This window comes from Macaca mulatta, chromosome 13, assembly GCF_049350105.2.
Source record: "Macaca mulatta isolate MMU2019108-1 chromosome 13, T2T-MMU8v2.0, whole genome shotgun sequence".
Taxonomy (NCBI): domain Eukaryota; kingdom Metazoa; phylum Chordata; class Mammalia; order Primates; family Cercopithecidae; genus Macaca; species Macaca mulatta.
Window position 1 is genome coordinate 123005792 of NC_133418.1, and position 14931 is coordinate 123020722.

Below are 14931 nucleotides of genomic sequence, written 5' to 3' on the forward strand. Positions count from 1 at the left end.
AAGCCCACCTTAAGTAAGCGCCTTGCTGTCCTGGTCTCAGCCCCAATATCCTATCCACAGTGACTTTCTGAGTGGAAAGCAAATTGAAATCTCTAGGAGCAGCAGACATGTATTAACTGTTTTTAAATTGTGATTCTTGATCTTGACAAGAATTCAGGTACTCACTGAGGCAGGAAGGGGCATGGAGTACGCTTTGATGCTTCCTACTGGGGTAATATTGCTCACTAAGTTGCTTTATCCTTGTCATTTTTGAAGAGTTACAAATGTAATAGAAATAAAGGGGAATTTTTTCTTAATTTTTACATTCATGGTGGGTGCAAATGCAACTGAAATAGCCCAAAGTGCAAGTGTGTTTGCAGTGCTCTTATTATTCTTGAGATAGCACAGTTAAGAAGTTATACGGAGGGCAATATAATTATAAAGCTCTTTTTTAAAAAGTCTCTGATTAGAGAAATGGCAAGACCTTAATTAAGAAACAGGATGGGGTCGCCTCGGTAGAATTCAGTAGATGAGCATGTGTCCCCGTGAACTGTTCAGAGCTCTCCACTGACTGACCTGGTGGATCTGAACTGATTTATGTTCTACTCATATTGCTCAAGAGTAACAACTATTTTAAGGGCTATCAAACCTGCCTGAGTGCAGTGGTTGTCGGAAAGACGGTCGGCCTGCATTCCCATGGTCCAGATACAGGTCGCTACCCTCACTGCTCCCTGGGGCCACCCAGGCTGGCCGCAGCCCTGGTCAGTCCAGGGAAGGGGAGACTTTGTAGTGCTGGGGTCTGAGTTCAGACTAAGACCATTCTTTCAGACCTCGGGGCACGTCTGTTCATGTGTGAGCCTCGCTTCACGCGTTGGCTGGTGCAATAACAAGCCCCGTGGTTGCTGGCTCTCCTGAGCTTTAAGAATGAGGGGAGAAAAGGTGGGCTGTTAGGAGGGAAGACAGATTCTAGAATGAGCAGCCTGGGGACCAAAAGTGCGGCATCTGCTCCAGAGACTGTGGGGAGCGGAGCGGCCACGAAGCTCCCGGTGCTCTGGAAGGTGTGCGTGTGGCCACGGTGACTTCCAGCTCCACTCAGCCTCTTTCAAGTAGGAGGTGAAGCAGTAGAGTTACTTTGCTTTTTGGATAAAAAATAGTTAATTTTTCAGGGAATTTTATTCCTTTCAATTGTAACACAATTTGCGTTTTTGATTGTAGGTGCCCCACACCTGGCTGTGACGGTTCTGGACATATCACTGGCAATTATGCTTCTCATCGGAGGTATGTAGAGATGCTACTCTTCTCTCCAAAATGCTCCTTCTCACTGAAATGGTGGGAATATCACTCACTTCAGGCTCCAAGCCTTGCAAAGTTTGACACCATCGGCAAAATTAGGGATCTAGAGACTCTTAGCACCATAAAGCAGTGACGTCCTCATTGGAGCTTCTCTTAGAAAGCAAACCTTCCTTTTCCGGGGCCACTGTCTCCTCTCAGGACATTTCACGTGCAGTGCCAAGTAGCCCCACTGAGAAACATTCCTAGTCATCCAGCAGCACTTCTTTCTAAATTGGAAGAGTAAAGGAAAAAGAACAGTATCTACTGTAAGATTCCCGAGAAAAGCCATCAAGAGACACACATTCTAATATCACTGAGAGTTGGTCTCTTAAATATTAAGATTGGACCACAAAGCTGTACAGTTATTCTAAGCAGGCTTCAGTAGAGCTAAGTGCTACAGAAGCACTTAATGTTACAAAGTCTAGGCACTGTCTCTCCCAAAGAGAGGATAGTGTCCAAAATATAATATAGAGATTTGGTCATGTGAGATAACAAAAATTCTATGCTACTGGACATTCAGTAACCACTGGATGAACGTGGAATTGAGGACAGGCACTATTTAGCCGAGAATGGAAAGAAATTGTGGTACTATTCGAGAAAAAGTTCACCACTTGTTAAAGACGGTACATCAGACCATTCAAGGAGGGTGGGCAGGGCAAGAGGTCCAGGGGCCATGCAATGAGCTGCTGCAGTCAGAGAGACTGGACTCAACTCGAACCCCATTGAGGACAAGTGGGGAGCAGGTTGGGGTCAGTGGATGCAAAATTCCCCACAGGAAGCATCAAGGAGAAGGGATTTCTGGCCAATGGACTTGATGGGATCATTGCTGATGGCTGGCCAGGGTGGTAGGACCTCCAAGTGCTCAGACAGGTGGTGGGGAATTGTTCTTAAACTGATTTAGAAGGATTCTTGCTCAAACTGGACCCTACAAGGACAGAGAGGGAAGTCAAGGTTGGGTGCATTCTAGTAAAGGACCCAGAGGAGCTCAACTAAAGTTTTGGTCAAGAAGAAAACCTTTGTGAAAATATTGTCCACTCGAAGGCAAATCCACTACATGCCATGAATGTTTAAGTCACGTTTAGATGTACCAACAGCCAATGCCAAGGTAAGGACAAGAATGTTTCTGAAATAAGACCGATTTAAAGTGAAGTCTCCCCATATGGGAAACAATGCTGCATCTATCAAATAAATAAACTAAGTTGTACGATATCTGCTCCCCTTCATCTCTCTAAATTTTAGATCATAAAGTAGGCAGTCCAGAAGCAGGTGAGGCCTGCTTTTAACATACTGCTTGCAAGAAAAAAGAAAGAAAGAGAGAAAAGGCAGGAAAGGCAGGAAAGGCAGGAAGGCAGGGGGAGGGGGAAGGGGAGGGGGAGAGAAGGGAAGGGAAGGGTAGGGAAGGGAAGGGAAGGGAAGGGAATGGAAAGGAAGGGAGGGAGAGAGGGAGAGAAAGGAAGCTAGGAGAGTTAAAGAGAGTGTCAGCCATGGATAATGACCCCCCCCGCCCCCCAGGGCAAGGTTGTCTGCACAGAGTCGCTGAGTGAAACCCACTGTCTGTCCCTGAGTGACCAGATCCCGGTGGTCAGAGGAAGGGACCCTCGCCTGACTTGGCTGGCATTTTGGATTAGAAACAGCACTCACAGGATGATTGTTTTTGTCATTAAAATCTCACTGAAAGTAATTTGCTCCTGTGCTCACATCCCAGTCATTTGAGAGCTATGTTTAAACAGCACGTGTCTACGAAAAGCACAAATTGTGAATGCCACCAAGGAAAAATGAAGTCTACAACTTGGGGGAGGATTCTTCAGACTCAGTGCCAATGTCTCACGCTCTTGACCCAGATTCCTCAGCCTCTGCAGTGCTGGCATGTGGGGGCAGATGGCTGTTTGCCATGGGGGCCGTCCTCCACACCACGGGACCTGTGCGGCATCCCTGGTCCTCACCCACCAAATGCCAGGAGCATCCACCCATTCATGACAACCACAGATGCCTGCAGTCATTGCTGAGTGTCCCCTGAGGGGACGACTGCCACAGACCAGGGGCAGCAGAGGCTTATTACATTGATGCAGCTTCACCAGGCAGCACAGAAACAGCCACCACGTTTGGTAGAACAAGAGTGAGTCACGCCATCCAGCAAGACTGCCAGAATTAAATCACTGGTTTAGATTAAATAAAAATTTGTAAAACTCCAATTAAATATACAAAGACAAGAACATTCCATGCTGGTCTTTATTTCATCTTAGAAAAGCGATGTCTCGGTCCTATCACATGGCCAGAGCTTCCGGCGTGGCATAGTGTCAGCACTCGGTCCTATCCCATGGCCAGAGCTTCTGGCGTGGCATAATGTCAGCGCCCCGTAAGGTGAACACTTCCTGGTCACTTCGTGTCCAAATGTCTGTTTTTCTTCTCATTTTTTTTGGTGGGGGTTGTCATCATGTAAATTTAGTCATCATGTTGTTTAAACATTTTATTCATTTTACATATATCTTAGACTGCTAAGTATTAATATAGCACAAACCCATGATTAAAATCTAATCTAAGCTCAAATTTAAGCTACCATCTATGCCTGGAATAAATAATCCCAGGGTAAGTCGATAGAGTTGGAAAGTAAGTGTGATTTGTGTTTGGAAAATCTGAGACCTAGGCAGAGGCCTCTCGGGGTTTTAGCGTATTGAAGGCGGAACACCTTGTGACATTACTTGTTCTAGTAACAGCTTCCCTGGCATAGACATCTAAACAGGGCTGAGCACGTTGCTCAGAAGAAAAGTCCCCGCTAAAGGAAGATGGAGGCCCCAGCGAAACAAGTGCAGTTCTGTGTATTTGGCTGCTGAAGACAGACAGAAGCCAACAAGGAAACTCCCCCAGGTCTGTTGGCTCTTGGTGGCCAGAAACGCAAGTAGAAGGAACTTCTTTTCATGTTAATCTTCTATTGTCTGTTTCCCAGGAACAGGAAGATAATGTTACGTATAGGCAAACTTCACTTAGATGATGATTCCCTGGCCACCTTTTTCCCTCAATCGTGCCATAATTCAAGGTAGTTGTGTGAGTTCAAGGCATCCTCTTCCCGCACTGTGGGCTGTTGTGAGAGGGAAAGTCACCAAACAATGATCCTGAACGTGTTCAGAGCACAGATCTGCCTCGCGCATCTGTGGTGTCTGGAATTCTCCCTCCGGCTCCCAGGACAAAAGCACACACTCCAATTCTGTCTGCAGTTGCAGAGTATTCCCAGCACCCTTCTGAGGGAAAAGTGAGGCCAAGCCCTGGCCTTATGCTGGGCCCGTTCTGGGAACCTAGGCAAGGAGCTGTCCTCCACCATCTCCAGGGATGCGCTGAGAATTAGCAATTTCATTAACTTTTGAATTTGCGGAAACTGAGGGGCCAGGAGATACAGTAGCAGAGCTGCACTCGAGCCCATGTCATCTGACTCCAAGTCCCACCTCCAGGCAGCCCCACGGGCCTAGGATGGCCCTGGAGAAAGTGTGTGTGCCTAAACCACCTGGAGAAGGCGGGGTTGTACCTGCCTCTTAGCGGTGGTGTTTTCCAGCCTCCACATAGCATCCGAAATGTCCCTAAGTCCATTTCAACAAATGTTCATTGACTATGATGTTCTATCAAACAATCCTCTATCCGCTGCTTTGCTGACTCTCTGTCCTCAGTGAACAGAGGCCCTGTTGACCATATGCCTACAAAGTCTTCCACGTCATTCACAGTCATCCACGGGGCTCCTCTTTATACTCTCGTTTTCAAACTAACAGACTGTTTCTTAAGTGTGTCCTCAAAATCCTGTTTTCCGGACACCTTTGCTCTTTTCTACGACCACCGCCCACAGGCCCTCTCCTTCACCTGTAGTCTCCGGGTCCTGCCAGACAGGCCTGCCCAGGGGTGCTCCTCATTCTCTCTGTCCAGCCATCCCACATGCCTTTTTCATAGGATCAGGCAAGCAGCAAGAGCTCCAAAGGCCCTGAAGTTGTTCCAACGCAGAAGTCAAGTCCACATTTTCCACAAATGATGATGCTCCAGGAATCCAACTCCCACTAGAGCACCCTGTGGCCTCTACAGTTCCTGAATGGCATCTAATCACGAAAGAACATTTACTGGGCACCTGCTACATACCAGAAATTACAGTGAGCATTTTACATGTATCATCTCAGCATCCTATGAGATCATTGGTATCCTGACTGCAAATGAAGGTGCGTGGGCACGGAGATGCTCGGCTGCCCGTCTTGTCAGCGCCTGCACTCACCCGGAGCACTTCCACTCTGCTCTTTTATCATAATGCGCAAAATTGAAGCCTCCAGCATGGCAGTCAAATGGCCGGACAGTGTCTGCTCATGCCACCCCAGTGTGCTGTGGGGACTTTAAACAGGGACCCCAAAGGCCTCACCTGCTGTGAAATGAAACATCACCAGGTCCTGAAGAAGACAGTGAAGAAACAGGCTTGATGTCATGCAGAAGAGCCAGGAGCGAGTCTGCCCTGGAGGGTCTCAAGTCCTGCTGCCCAAATCCGGAGAGGCGGCTCCTCACCGGGGAGCCTCGGGAACCTTGGAAGGCGGTGCTGGTGCAACCCTGTCAGGATCTGCTCTCACACAGGTGCAAAGCTGTTTAGTCAGAGGGTCAGGAGGGTCACAGGATCCACTCTCATGCCTGCAGAGCCGTTTCACCAGAGGGTCGGTGAAGTCTGTGTTCTGCCCCGGGCTCCGGGCCAGACAGCCACTCTAGCACCACTTTGGCCTGGAGGCCACGAGGTTCACTGCCCTTGACCACATGTCTCCCGGGATCCCAAATCCTCCAGTTTCTCATAATCCTGCACTCACCTGTTGTTGGCCCTTGCTCGCTGGAGCTGTCCGTGTGCTCTGTCCGTGTGCTTACGCTGGAGCTGTCCGTGTGCTCTGTCCGTGTGCTCTGTCCGTGTGCTTACGCTGGAGCTGTCCCTGTGCTTACGCTGGAGCTGTCCGTGTGCGTACCCCCAGCCTTTCCCTCCCCCAGAGAACACAGGGCTCTGAAGTGTTTATAGCATTTCCAACATTTACAAAGTTCCAGATAAAGATGTGGACATAGCATGAGCCCCTGTGAATTGTGGAAAACAGTTTCTGTCTAGGAAATTGTTAATCATTTAAACGTAATCCCAAATGTCAGTGTGGAATTCCAGAAACCTAGTAAATTAGTAAATACCTGTTTGAGTATGTAATCTGTCCCCGAGGCAAAGGAACAGCAATAACTAAGGCGTTCCTAGCCTCGAGGTACAGGTAGTTACGAGGAAGGACATAAAAGCTAACCAGCCTGGCGCACTCCAGCACATTCCTGCACATTTAAGGGAAACCAAGATGGGTTCCAAGAGGACGCACACTCAGGGCAGTGGCCTTGGGGCCTCCGGGCCAGGATGGCACTAGGGTGGGAATCCGACCTGAAAGATACTTTTCAAACATGTCTATACTTATCAAAGCCTAAAGATAATGAGTAAGTCATGTCTTAATTCTGACGAGGCAGGGTGAGTCGGAGCCCAGGACAGAGGAGGCGATGCTGAGCCACGGCGTGATGGATGGGGAGGGTCTCTAGGAGGTTGAGCAGAAAAGGATATTCCAAGCAAGGGAACAGCATTAGAGAACGTCTTATGACACCAACATTAATGCACATTTGACAGTGAATAATTCAGTTTGGCAACAGTTTCAGGTCTAAGCCTATGGGAGCAGCTACAAATGGAACTTGCTTTAGGAGTCCGGTTGAATTCAGTATGAGGGGGTTAAACTTTATTTGCTGGAAAATGGATATCCACCCAAGTGCAGGCTTAGCTTTTAGCCTAGAGAGCAGGCTGCTGAGAGACGGGAGGTACCAAGAGCACACTTGGGCGGTGATGGTGACAGCCGGGAGAAGAGCTGGTGCAGGTGAGGAGAGCAGCAATGGGGCCGTGACCAGCAGGGTCAGGAGTGGGAGGGGCCCCTGGGGCAGAAGGCAGGCACTAAAGAGGGAGGGCCTGGGATGCAGCAAGCACCCGGGGGACATCATCATCTGACATATAGAAGTCCACCAGGAGGAGTGGGCCTTAGATTCTGTCTAAACACATTAACTTTGGGATTCTTATGATATATTCAGGTAAGCAAAGGAGGAAGGATGAGAGGAGAAAAACAGCTTTCAGGGTCATCAGCAGATGAGCTGTTCCAACTCATGCACGAAAAGAAAACGACACTTTCAGAAACGGAAGATGGTGGCCGGGCGCAGTGGTAGCTCACGCCTGTAATCCCAGCACTGCGGAAGTCTGAGGCAGGCAGATCGCTTGAGGCCAGGAGTTCAAGATCAGCCAACATGACAAAACCTCGTCTCTACTAAAAATACAAAAAGTATCCAGGTGTAGTAGTGCAAGTCCGTAATCCCAGCTACTCAGGAGTCCGAGGCAGGAGAATCATTTGAACCTGGGAGGCGGAGGCTTCAGTGAGCTGAGATCATGCCCCTGCACCACTCCAGCCTGGGCAACAGAGCAAGAGACTGTCTCAAAAAAAAAAAAAAAGAAGATGGATCCAAATCCTAAGAAAAGAGCTGTGGATGTGAGCCCTGAGCAGAACATGGAGCCGTAGCTCTGACGCCCAGGAAAGGAGTGACTGCACCCCTCCCTCCAGGGCTTGCGAAGGGCCCGCAAGTGAATCCCTATGTTTCTAAAATTTGGAAGGAGAAGATGAGGGGAGTGATGTTTTGTTAGGTTCAAATCTGGGCCCTAAAGAAGGGATCACAAGTGCAGACAAAGGTGAAAGTCAGGATGTAAAATCAGAGCTCCTTCTCTGTGCCAAGCATTGTATGTATCATGTTATCACTTTCAGTTTTCACAGCCGATGACGCAGGTATTTCTGCCCCAAAATACAGACAAGGAAGCTGAAGCACAGACACTCGGGCTACGTCTGCACAGCCCATACATAGCATCGCGTCTTCCTTCTCTCCCTCAGCGCAACGCCTGGAAGAAGTGGCCGCTGAGATCCTTCTCACAAATAGTCATTCTGTAGAGAATCTCCACTCTGGGGTCCGTAGCAAGTACTGACTTTCCATCCTATGTTGTAAGCTGATAAGGGGAGTTTTAAATACTGAACAAGTTCTAATTCCATTGCTCCTAGAGTTCTAGTGCTTAGTGGGTGGGTAGGGAAACGTTCCCTTGTTTTCATCACGCATGAAAAGTAGCAAGAAGTAAGCAGCATAAAGGTTCCAGCCATGCATTAAGATGCTACAGTGAGAACAGGGGGCCGCTGGGGGCCCTGGACTCCTGTGGGAGTTCAGTGCTGAAGGGGAGGCTAGGTCCTGCTGTCCTAGGGATGGACAGAGGCCCTGGGCTATGGTGTGTGGAAGAGGACCTTGTGGGGCACAGGCACTGAGCTACCCATCAAGTGAGCGGGGGCAGGTAAAGACCACGCCTGTCCATGCGCAGGCTTCTCACAGGTGCCCTCGGCCAGCGCCCCAGAAGGAGACCACAGGGCCCCTTCTCACCCACAGACGTGGCTTCCGATACGGGCTCCTGAGCCCCAGAGCTGGCATTCTAGGAGTCTAGAGCAGCCCCTGTGCCAAGGCCAAGGCTTCCTGGAGGCCACCGCATTGTCGGAGCCAAATCTTGTTGTTTTTGAGGATTTGTTCTGTTTGGTTTAGCTTTGCCCCCAGCCCAGGCCTCCATGGTGGCCAAGAGCTGTCCCTGGCCCTCAAGTCTGCAGGGAGTGACTCAGGGACAGGGCAGCAGGTAGGGCCTAAGGGAGCCCAGCCTGTGTGGTGGGGTCAGGGACTGGGCTTGCCCCACAGGAATCCTACATCTGGGGAGATGGGATCCTGGGTAGGACTCCATAATTCTCCCTGGGTAAGACACTTTAATTGTCCCTGGATAGGATACCGTAATTCTCCCCTTCTTTCCTCTTTTCTTCATTCATGCATTGATTCACCCGCTCCGTGCAAGGCTTTGGGCTAGGAATTGGGGAACCGCGGACAAACACTTGCATGGTTTATACTCCCAGGAATCGCCTCTCAGAGGAGCCTGTAGAGGACAGAACCGTGTGAGCCTGCAGCGGTCGCATTGTGAAGACAGCCAGGCCCAGGCCTCTTGCAGGATGCAGAGTCACACAGCTGGGAACACGCCACAGATAAGGCAGGGACATCGGTCAGTCCGAAGGATGGAGGCAAGGGTTGCAGGGAGAGCCCAGCAAGGACAGCGGGGCCTGTGGGCAGGAGAGGGGCCTACATGGCTGCAGGGCCAGGCCTCGAGGAGCCAACGAGCCGTGTGGAGGAACTCGGGTCCCCCTGAGGAAGTGAAGAGCCTCGGATGATGCTAAAGGCTGGCCTGGAGGTGATCCCAGCCAGGGGGCCTGCACTAGCACTGCTGGAAGCGGAAGCTGGACAGATGGGGAGAGGCCTTGGGTGTGACATCAACGGAACCTGAGGGAAGCAAAACCCAGCAAGGACACACTCCGTCTGCTGGCCTGGGGCTTTGGGTTGGTGACGTGGACGATGAGTCTAATTTTGGGGCATCCAAGCAGCTTTGCAGCGTCAGGGGGGTGCAGGGGTGGACCTGAAGTCAACCTACGCTGGCCTCAGAGCCCCAGCGACCTGCAGGCAAGTCAGGAGCCAGAGGCTGGGGCAGGGGCGGAGGAGGCCGCGGTAGGAACAGGGAAAGGTCGGGGGAAGCACAGACGGGCCCCTCTCTCCAGATTCTGCCTGTAGGAAGGCGGGGAGAAGAAGGGCCCCAGCAGGCAGCGAGCTCAACTGCCCTCGCCTCTTCCTTCCTCTTCCTGTGAAGAGCGAGACAGGGGAAGGAGCAGAGGGATTCCCCGCTGGCTCCAGGAGCTGGGGCAGCAGGGGCCTGGAGTGAAGGTGCTGTGGGGCCTGACAACCTCTTTCCTGCCCAGACCCAAACCCCGAACCCTCCCCCACCCGCCTGTGCTGAGGGGCTGCCCCCACCTGAAGAGGGAGGAGGACGGCCAAGGCCTGGGAGGTGGGATGGAGCCTGTCTTTAGGGGAGTGAGCACTTCCTCCTGGGAATCTGCATGTTTCCAAGAATCAGAACTGACCAGGAAAACTATCCCCGAGCTCAGGAAAGCCAGGGAGAAGAGTGGCCTCCCACCTGGACCCACCCATATGCCAGCACCAGGGCTGCCATTTCCACAGGACCCAATGGCATGGCAGGAGATTACCCAATTTCTGGTTCTTCAATTCTTTTCCAAAAATCCGACTTACTTTATATATTATTGTATGTGGTGTGTATGTGTGTATATTTTTCTGTTCCAGCTGAAAAAATTCCCTTTACAAGCATGTCCAAAGCTTCTGTACCCGAGGCTGAAAATTAAATAAAATAAGCATGTCCAGCTCCTCCTCTCCCATCTGCAGGCACAACCCGAAGCCTGGAATAAGTCACTAGCCCGTCACTGTCTCCCAAGACACGAACCTGAGATGGAAGTGCTTGGGAAGCTGCTGTGAGAGACAGAGCCCCCAAGAATGAGGCTGGGAGGCTGTTTTCCTCAGTCATGTTCACCCCCGACATGCACACGTCCATGTGCACTCGCTCACTGTCAACAAAACCTCCTCCAGCATCTTTCCTGGTGACTCCTGACTGCTTCTGCCCTCTCCCAGTGAACCAGTTTCCCTCCCGTTCACAGCATCCTAGCCCACCCCAGTCTCCCGGCTTTCTTGAAAGGGGACCGACGGTGCCTAAAGCCTTGGAGAGGACACAGGGAAAGAACTCTGCTCCTGAATCTTGACTGTGTACCCAGAAGCACAGGTTTCCGGAAAGAATCGAGTCACAGCCTCATCCGTTAAGAAAGCTTGCTGGAATCAACGGTGCGGGGTGGTTTCTGAAACGTGTTTCTTATTTAGCCTTTCAGGTTGCCCGAGAGCAAAGAAAAGCGGTATCAGGATAGCACAGAGCAAAGAAGATAAGGAAGATCAAGAGCCCATCAGGTACGAGCACCAGTGGGGCTGAGAACCGTAGCAGGGCTGCTGTGTGGGGATGAGTCATTCAAGCAAAGCACATCTGCTGATTGGCTGAAAAGTTACAGGGGCTGTCCAGCAGTAAGCTGATATCCATCAATCTGAGGTTCCAGGTAACCCAAATCACCCTCAAAAACAAAAAAAAAAAATCCCTCTCTGCTTGGTGGGGAAAGCAGCTGAATTATTGGGAACAGCAGATTGGTGAACGCTCCTGAAAGTACTAAATACAACACCACAAGCGAATGCTTCACTGGTATTCTGGCTTGTAAAAATAGTTTAGTTATACCTGCCTTGCTCTAAAGCAGGGCTTGGGGCCACAGCAGACACTGGGCTCGGGGCCTGTGACGACCGACGGGCTGCCCAAGGGGGTGTTTGTCCCCATCCCACGTCAGCCACGCCTGGGCCCCAAACACCCACACAGTAAACCTCACTCCACATCTTCAGAAAAAAAATTTTAATTAAAACAGAATCAAAATAAAAGCGTACATTATTCAAATAAATTAAGATTTGTCAAAATAAATAGGTAATGCAAATTCTGGGGAACGCGAACTTTTCTGTTAATAAAAACAATGCAGGCAAACTCACCACTCAGGACACATGAGGAGCGCTTAGGCCAGGCCCTGCCTCCTTCAGGCGCCTCTGCTGCCCTGGCGTGTGTCTTGGTCCTGCCATTCCCAAGTTCCCAGGAACACACCTGCCCTGTGTCCATGTGCCAGCCTGACTCCAGGAGACTTCTTGAGACGTCTCTACAGCTGAGTATCTTCTCTAGCTGGAAGGGCATTTTAAGGCCTCCGGAAGACACAGCCAGACAAACGTCTTCTAGCCCTTGAGAAAAGCACGAAGCAGCCTCTTTAAAAATAATGCCATGACATCTTATTGACTTTGCATTTTTTCCACCCGAAAAGCCATGGTTCTGTCCCAAAGTGGTGCCTTTTAAATACACGCTTGTATAGCTGCAAGCGGCTGCATGGTCTTTTGTGTGCTGAGCCCATCAGTCCCCACAAGGCACATACACTTTGTTCCAGAAAATCCTTCCCTCCACAGTGGGTCAGGCCTTCTGCGCAGGTGAACTAGTTCAGTCTTCCACTAGGTGGTGTCTTTTAGTGACTTTTCTTTCTATTTTTCTTTTCCTTTTGCCCAGCCAGGAGGGCATGGTTCTTTTCCTCCTCATGCTGGGTTGTCCTGACTTTGTTACAGAGACCACCAGCCGATGGTGGCCAGGCAATAAAGTGTGTCCCCTCTGCCTGCCTGCAGGTGTCCGGTCCCCGGGTGCGACGGCCAGGGTCACATCACTGGGAAGTACGCGTCCCATCGCAGCGCCTCCGGGTGCCCCTTGGCGGCCAAGAGGCAGAAAGACGGGTACTTGAATGGCTCCCAGTTCTCCTGGAAGTCGGTCAAGACAGAAGGCATGTCCTGCCCCACGCCAGGGTGCGACGGCTCAGGCCACGTTAGCGGCAGCTTCCTCACACACCGCAGGTGAGTGGCTGCGTCTGCGGGACCCCAGCTGGGATGGTGCCGCCGAGAGCCAACTGGCATGGCTGGTTACGATGGCAGCAGGTACCAGCTTCTCCCGTCACCTGTGTTTAGAAAAAAAAGGCTGAAAACTATCGTACCAACCTAACGAAATTCAAAGGTTTGGGGATGGCGTTGAAACACCTTAAACTTACATTAGGGAGCACAGCCTCCTTCAGCCCCGTCTATAGATGACCACAGCAGTTTTCCATGTTTAAAATTAGAATCCACAGTAAGATATAGATTTTCATTTTAGACATGCACATGAATATCTTAAGATTTAGTTACTTATTTCACCTGAGATTCACAGGCAGGCCTCACTGGGGGAAAGAGGATGGCGTTTGGCACGGTGACTCCTGGTGAATGCCTGCGCCAAAGATGCATGAGAAAATCCCCAAAAGAGCCAATCAACCTCATTCATTTTTATTTGCTTCATTTAAAAAGAAATACAAGCAGTTAGATTATCTTAGGAGAGGCCCGTTGTGTGCAGTCAGATGGTGCAGTCGGTCCCTCTGTGGGGAGTGAAGACCGGGGTGGGACCTGTCTGCACGGCTGACGGCTCCCATTACGCTCGGCGTCCCTCAGCTTCCTTGAGGAGGTGGAGGGGAAGATACAAACATCACACGTACGATGTGAAGGTCGTGCCCTTTGGGGAGATTTGCAGTGGTTTCCTTTCTGCTGCCCTATGTGCCACTTTTACGAAGATCACACCTGCGCCTCAAATCCATCTCAAACACAGCGTGAACAAAGCTGGGTATGCAGATTACAGGAATAATGGCACGTTCAGTAATAGGTGACTCTGATCCTTAAAGAAATGTTAAGGAAGATTGTTTTTAATTATTAAAGAAATGCCTGCTCAAGTAGAAAATTCAAACAATATAAATTGGTTTAAAGAGAAAAATTGGCCGGGCACAGTGGCTCATGCCTGTAATCCCAGCACTTTGAGAGGCTGAGGCGGGCAGATCACTTGAGGTCAGGAGTTTGAGACAGCCTGGCTGGCATAGTGAAACCATGTCTCTACTAAAAATACAAAAATTAACTGGGCCTGGTGGCTGGCACCTGTAATCCCAGCTACTCGGGAGACTGAGGCAGGAGAATCACTTGAACCCGGGAGACGGAGGTTGCAGTGAGCCAAGATTGCACCCCTGCACTCCAGCCTGGGCAACAGAGCAAGACTCTGTCTCATACAAAAAAAAAAATTGAGAGAGAGAAAGAAATTGAATGTTCTTTCCCGGACCTGACCTCTCAACTCCCTTCTCAAAGGCAGGCAGTTCCTGTCTTCTCTGGAACTGAAAAGCACCCCTATTTATACACATGGATCTCAGTGTCTCCCAGAACCCTGCATGAGGACAGGGGCCTCGGCTGCTCACCAGGACCACCCAGGGCCCAGAAGACGGGGCATTCCTCGTTAGGTGCACGGAACCCCAGGGTATCACAGAGCCACGTCACCCTCCCCCAGTGAGCCTGCTGCCGTGCGTGCCGCCCGGTGTCCTGTCCAGGTTTGATTGTTACAAAGAACTCCACGTGAACGTCCTTCCACACACAACTCCATGTCCTTGTGCAAGCAGATCTTCAGGATATATTCCTGGAAACAAGAATGCTAGCTTTAAAATTTTGACAGATTGTGCCAAAATGCCCTCCAAAAAAGTATCTACTTTCCCAAACCTTTCACCATTAATAAAATGTTTAAAAATTTTGTAAAAAACCTGCCCATTTGACCTATGAGTAAGGGCTTGTCTGTTTTGCTGGCCTGACACAGACGAAAACAGTTCCATCCTCTCACGTGAGCATTTCTGCACTCCGGGGATGGCACTGGTTCAGAGCTGCCTCTACAGAGCCTGGTGCTTTAGCTTTCCTCCTGCTGAGACTTTGCCCATTTGATTTAAGCAGCAAATACCAGGTGCCAGATAAGTGCTGTTCCCTCCCACTCCCCAGCCTCTGGTTGCATTGCATGTTAGGGCCAGAGGACGGCCCTCCACCAAGAACTCTGTGCTGCCGCTTGTTCCATGGGGGAGGCTTAGAGCTCAGGAGCCACTGAAGTGGGAAGCAGGACCCCGCCCCAGGTCACCCCTTCCCAAATGCCAGGCGTGAATTTCTGCAGCTAGAACCTCACCCGCACATCTCTGTCTACTCTGTTGCCAGCCTCACCTCAATTTCCACCCTTCC

General features: G+C 50.5%; 1 protein-coding gene across 8 annotated transcripts in view; it reads left to right on the forward strand.

The window, feature by feature from the left end:
* The window catches only part of MYT1L (myelin transcription factor 1 like), a 533658-nt gene that overhangs the window by 469820 nt on the left and 48907 nt on the right, over window positions 1–14931 (forward strand). For all 8 annotated transcript variants that reach the window (XM_028831516.2, XM_077958484.1, NM_001265731.1 and 5 more), the window contains 3 exon segments: window positions 1195–1257; window positions 11140–11223; window positions 12508–12729. In XM_028831516.2, the coding sequence (XP_028687349.1) occupies window positions 1195–1257; window positions 11140–11223; window positions 12508–12729 (369 nt within the window).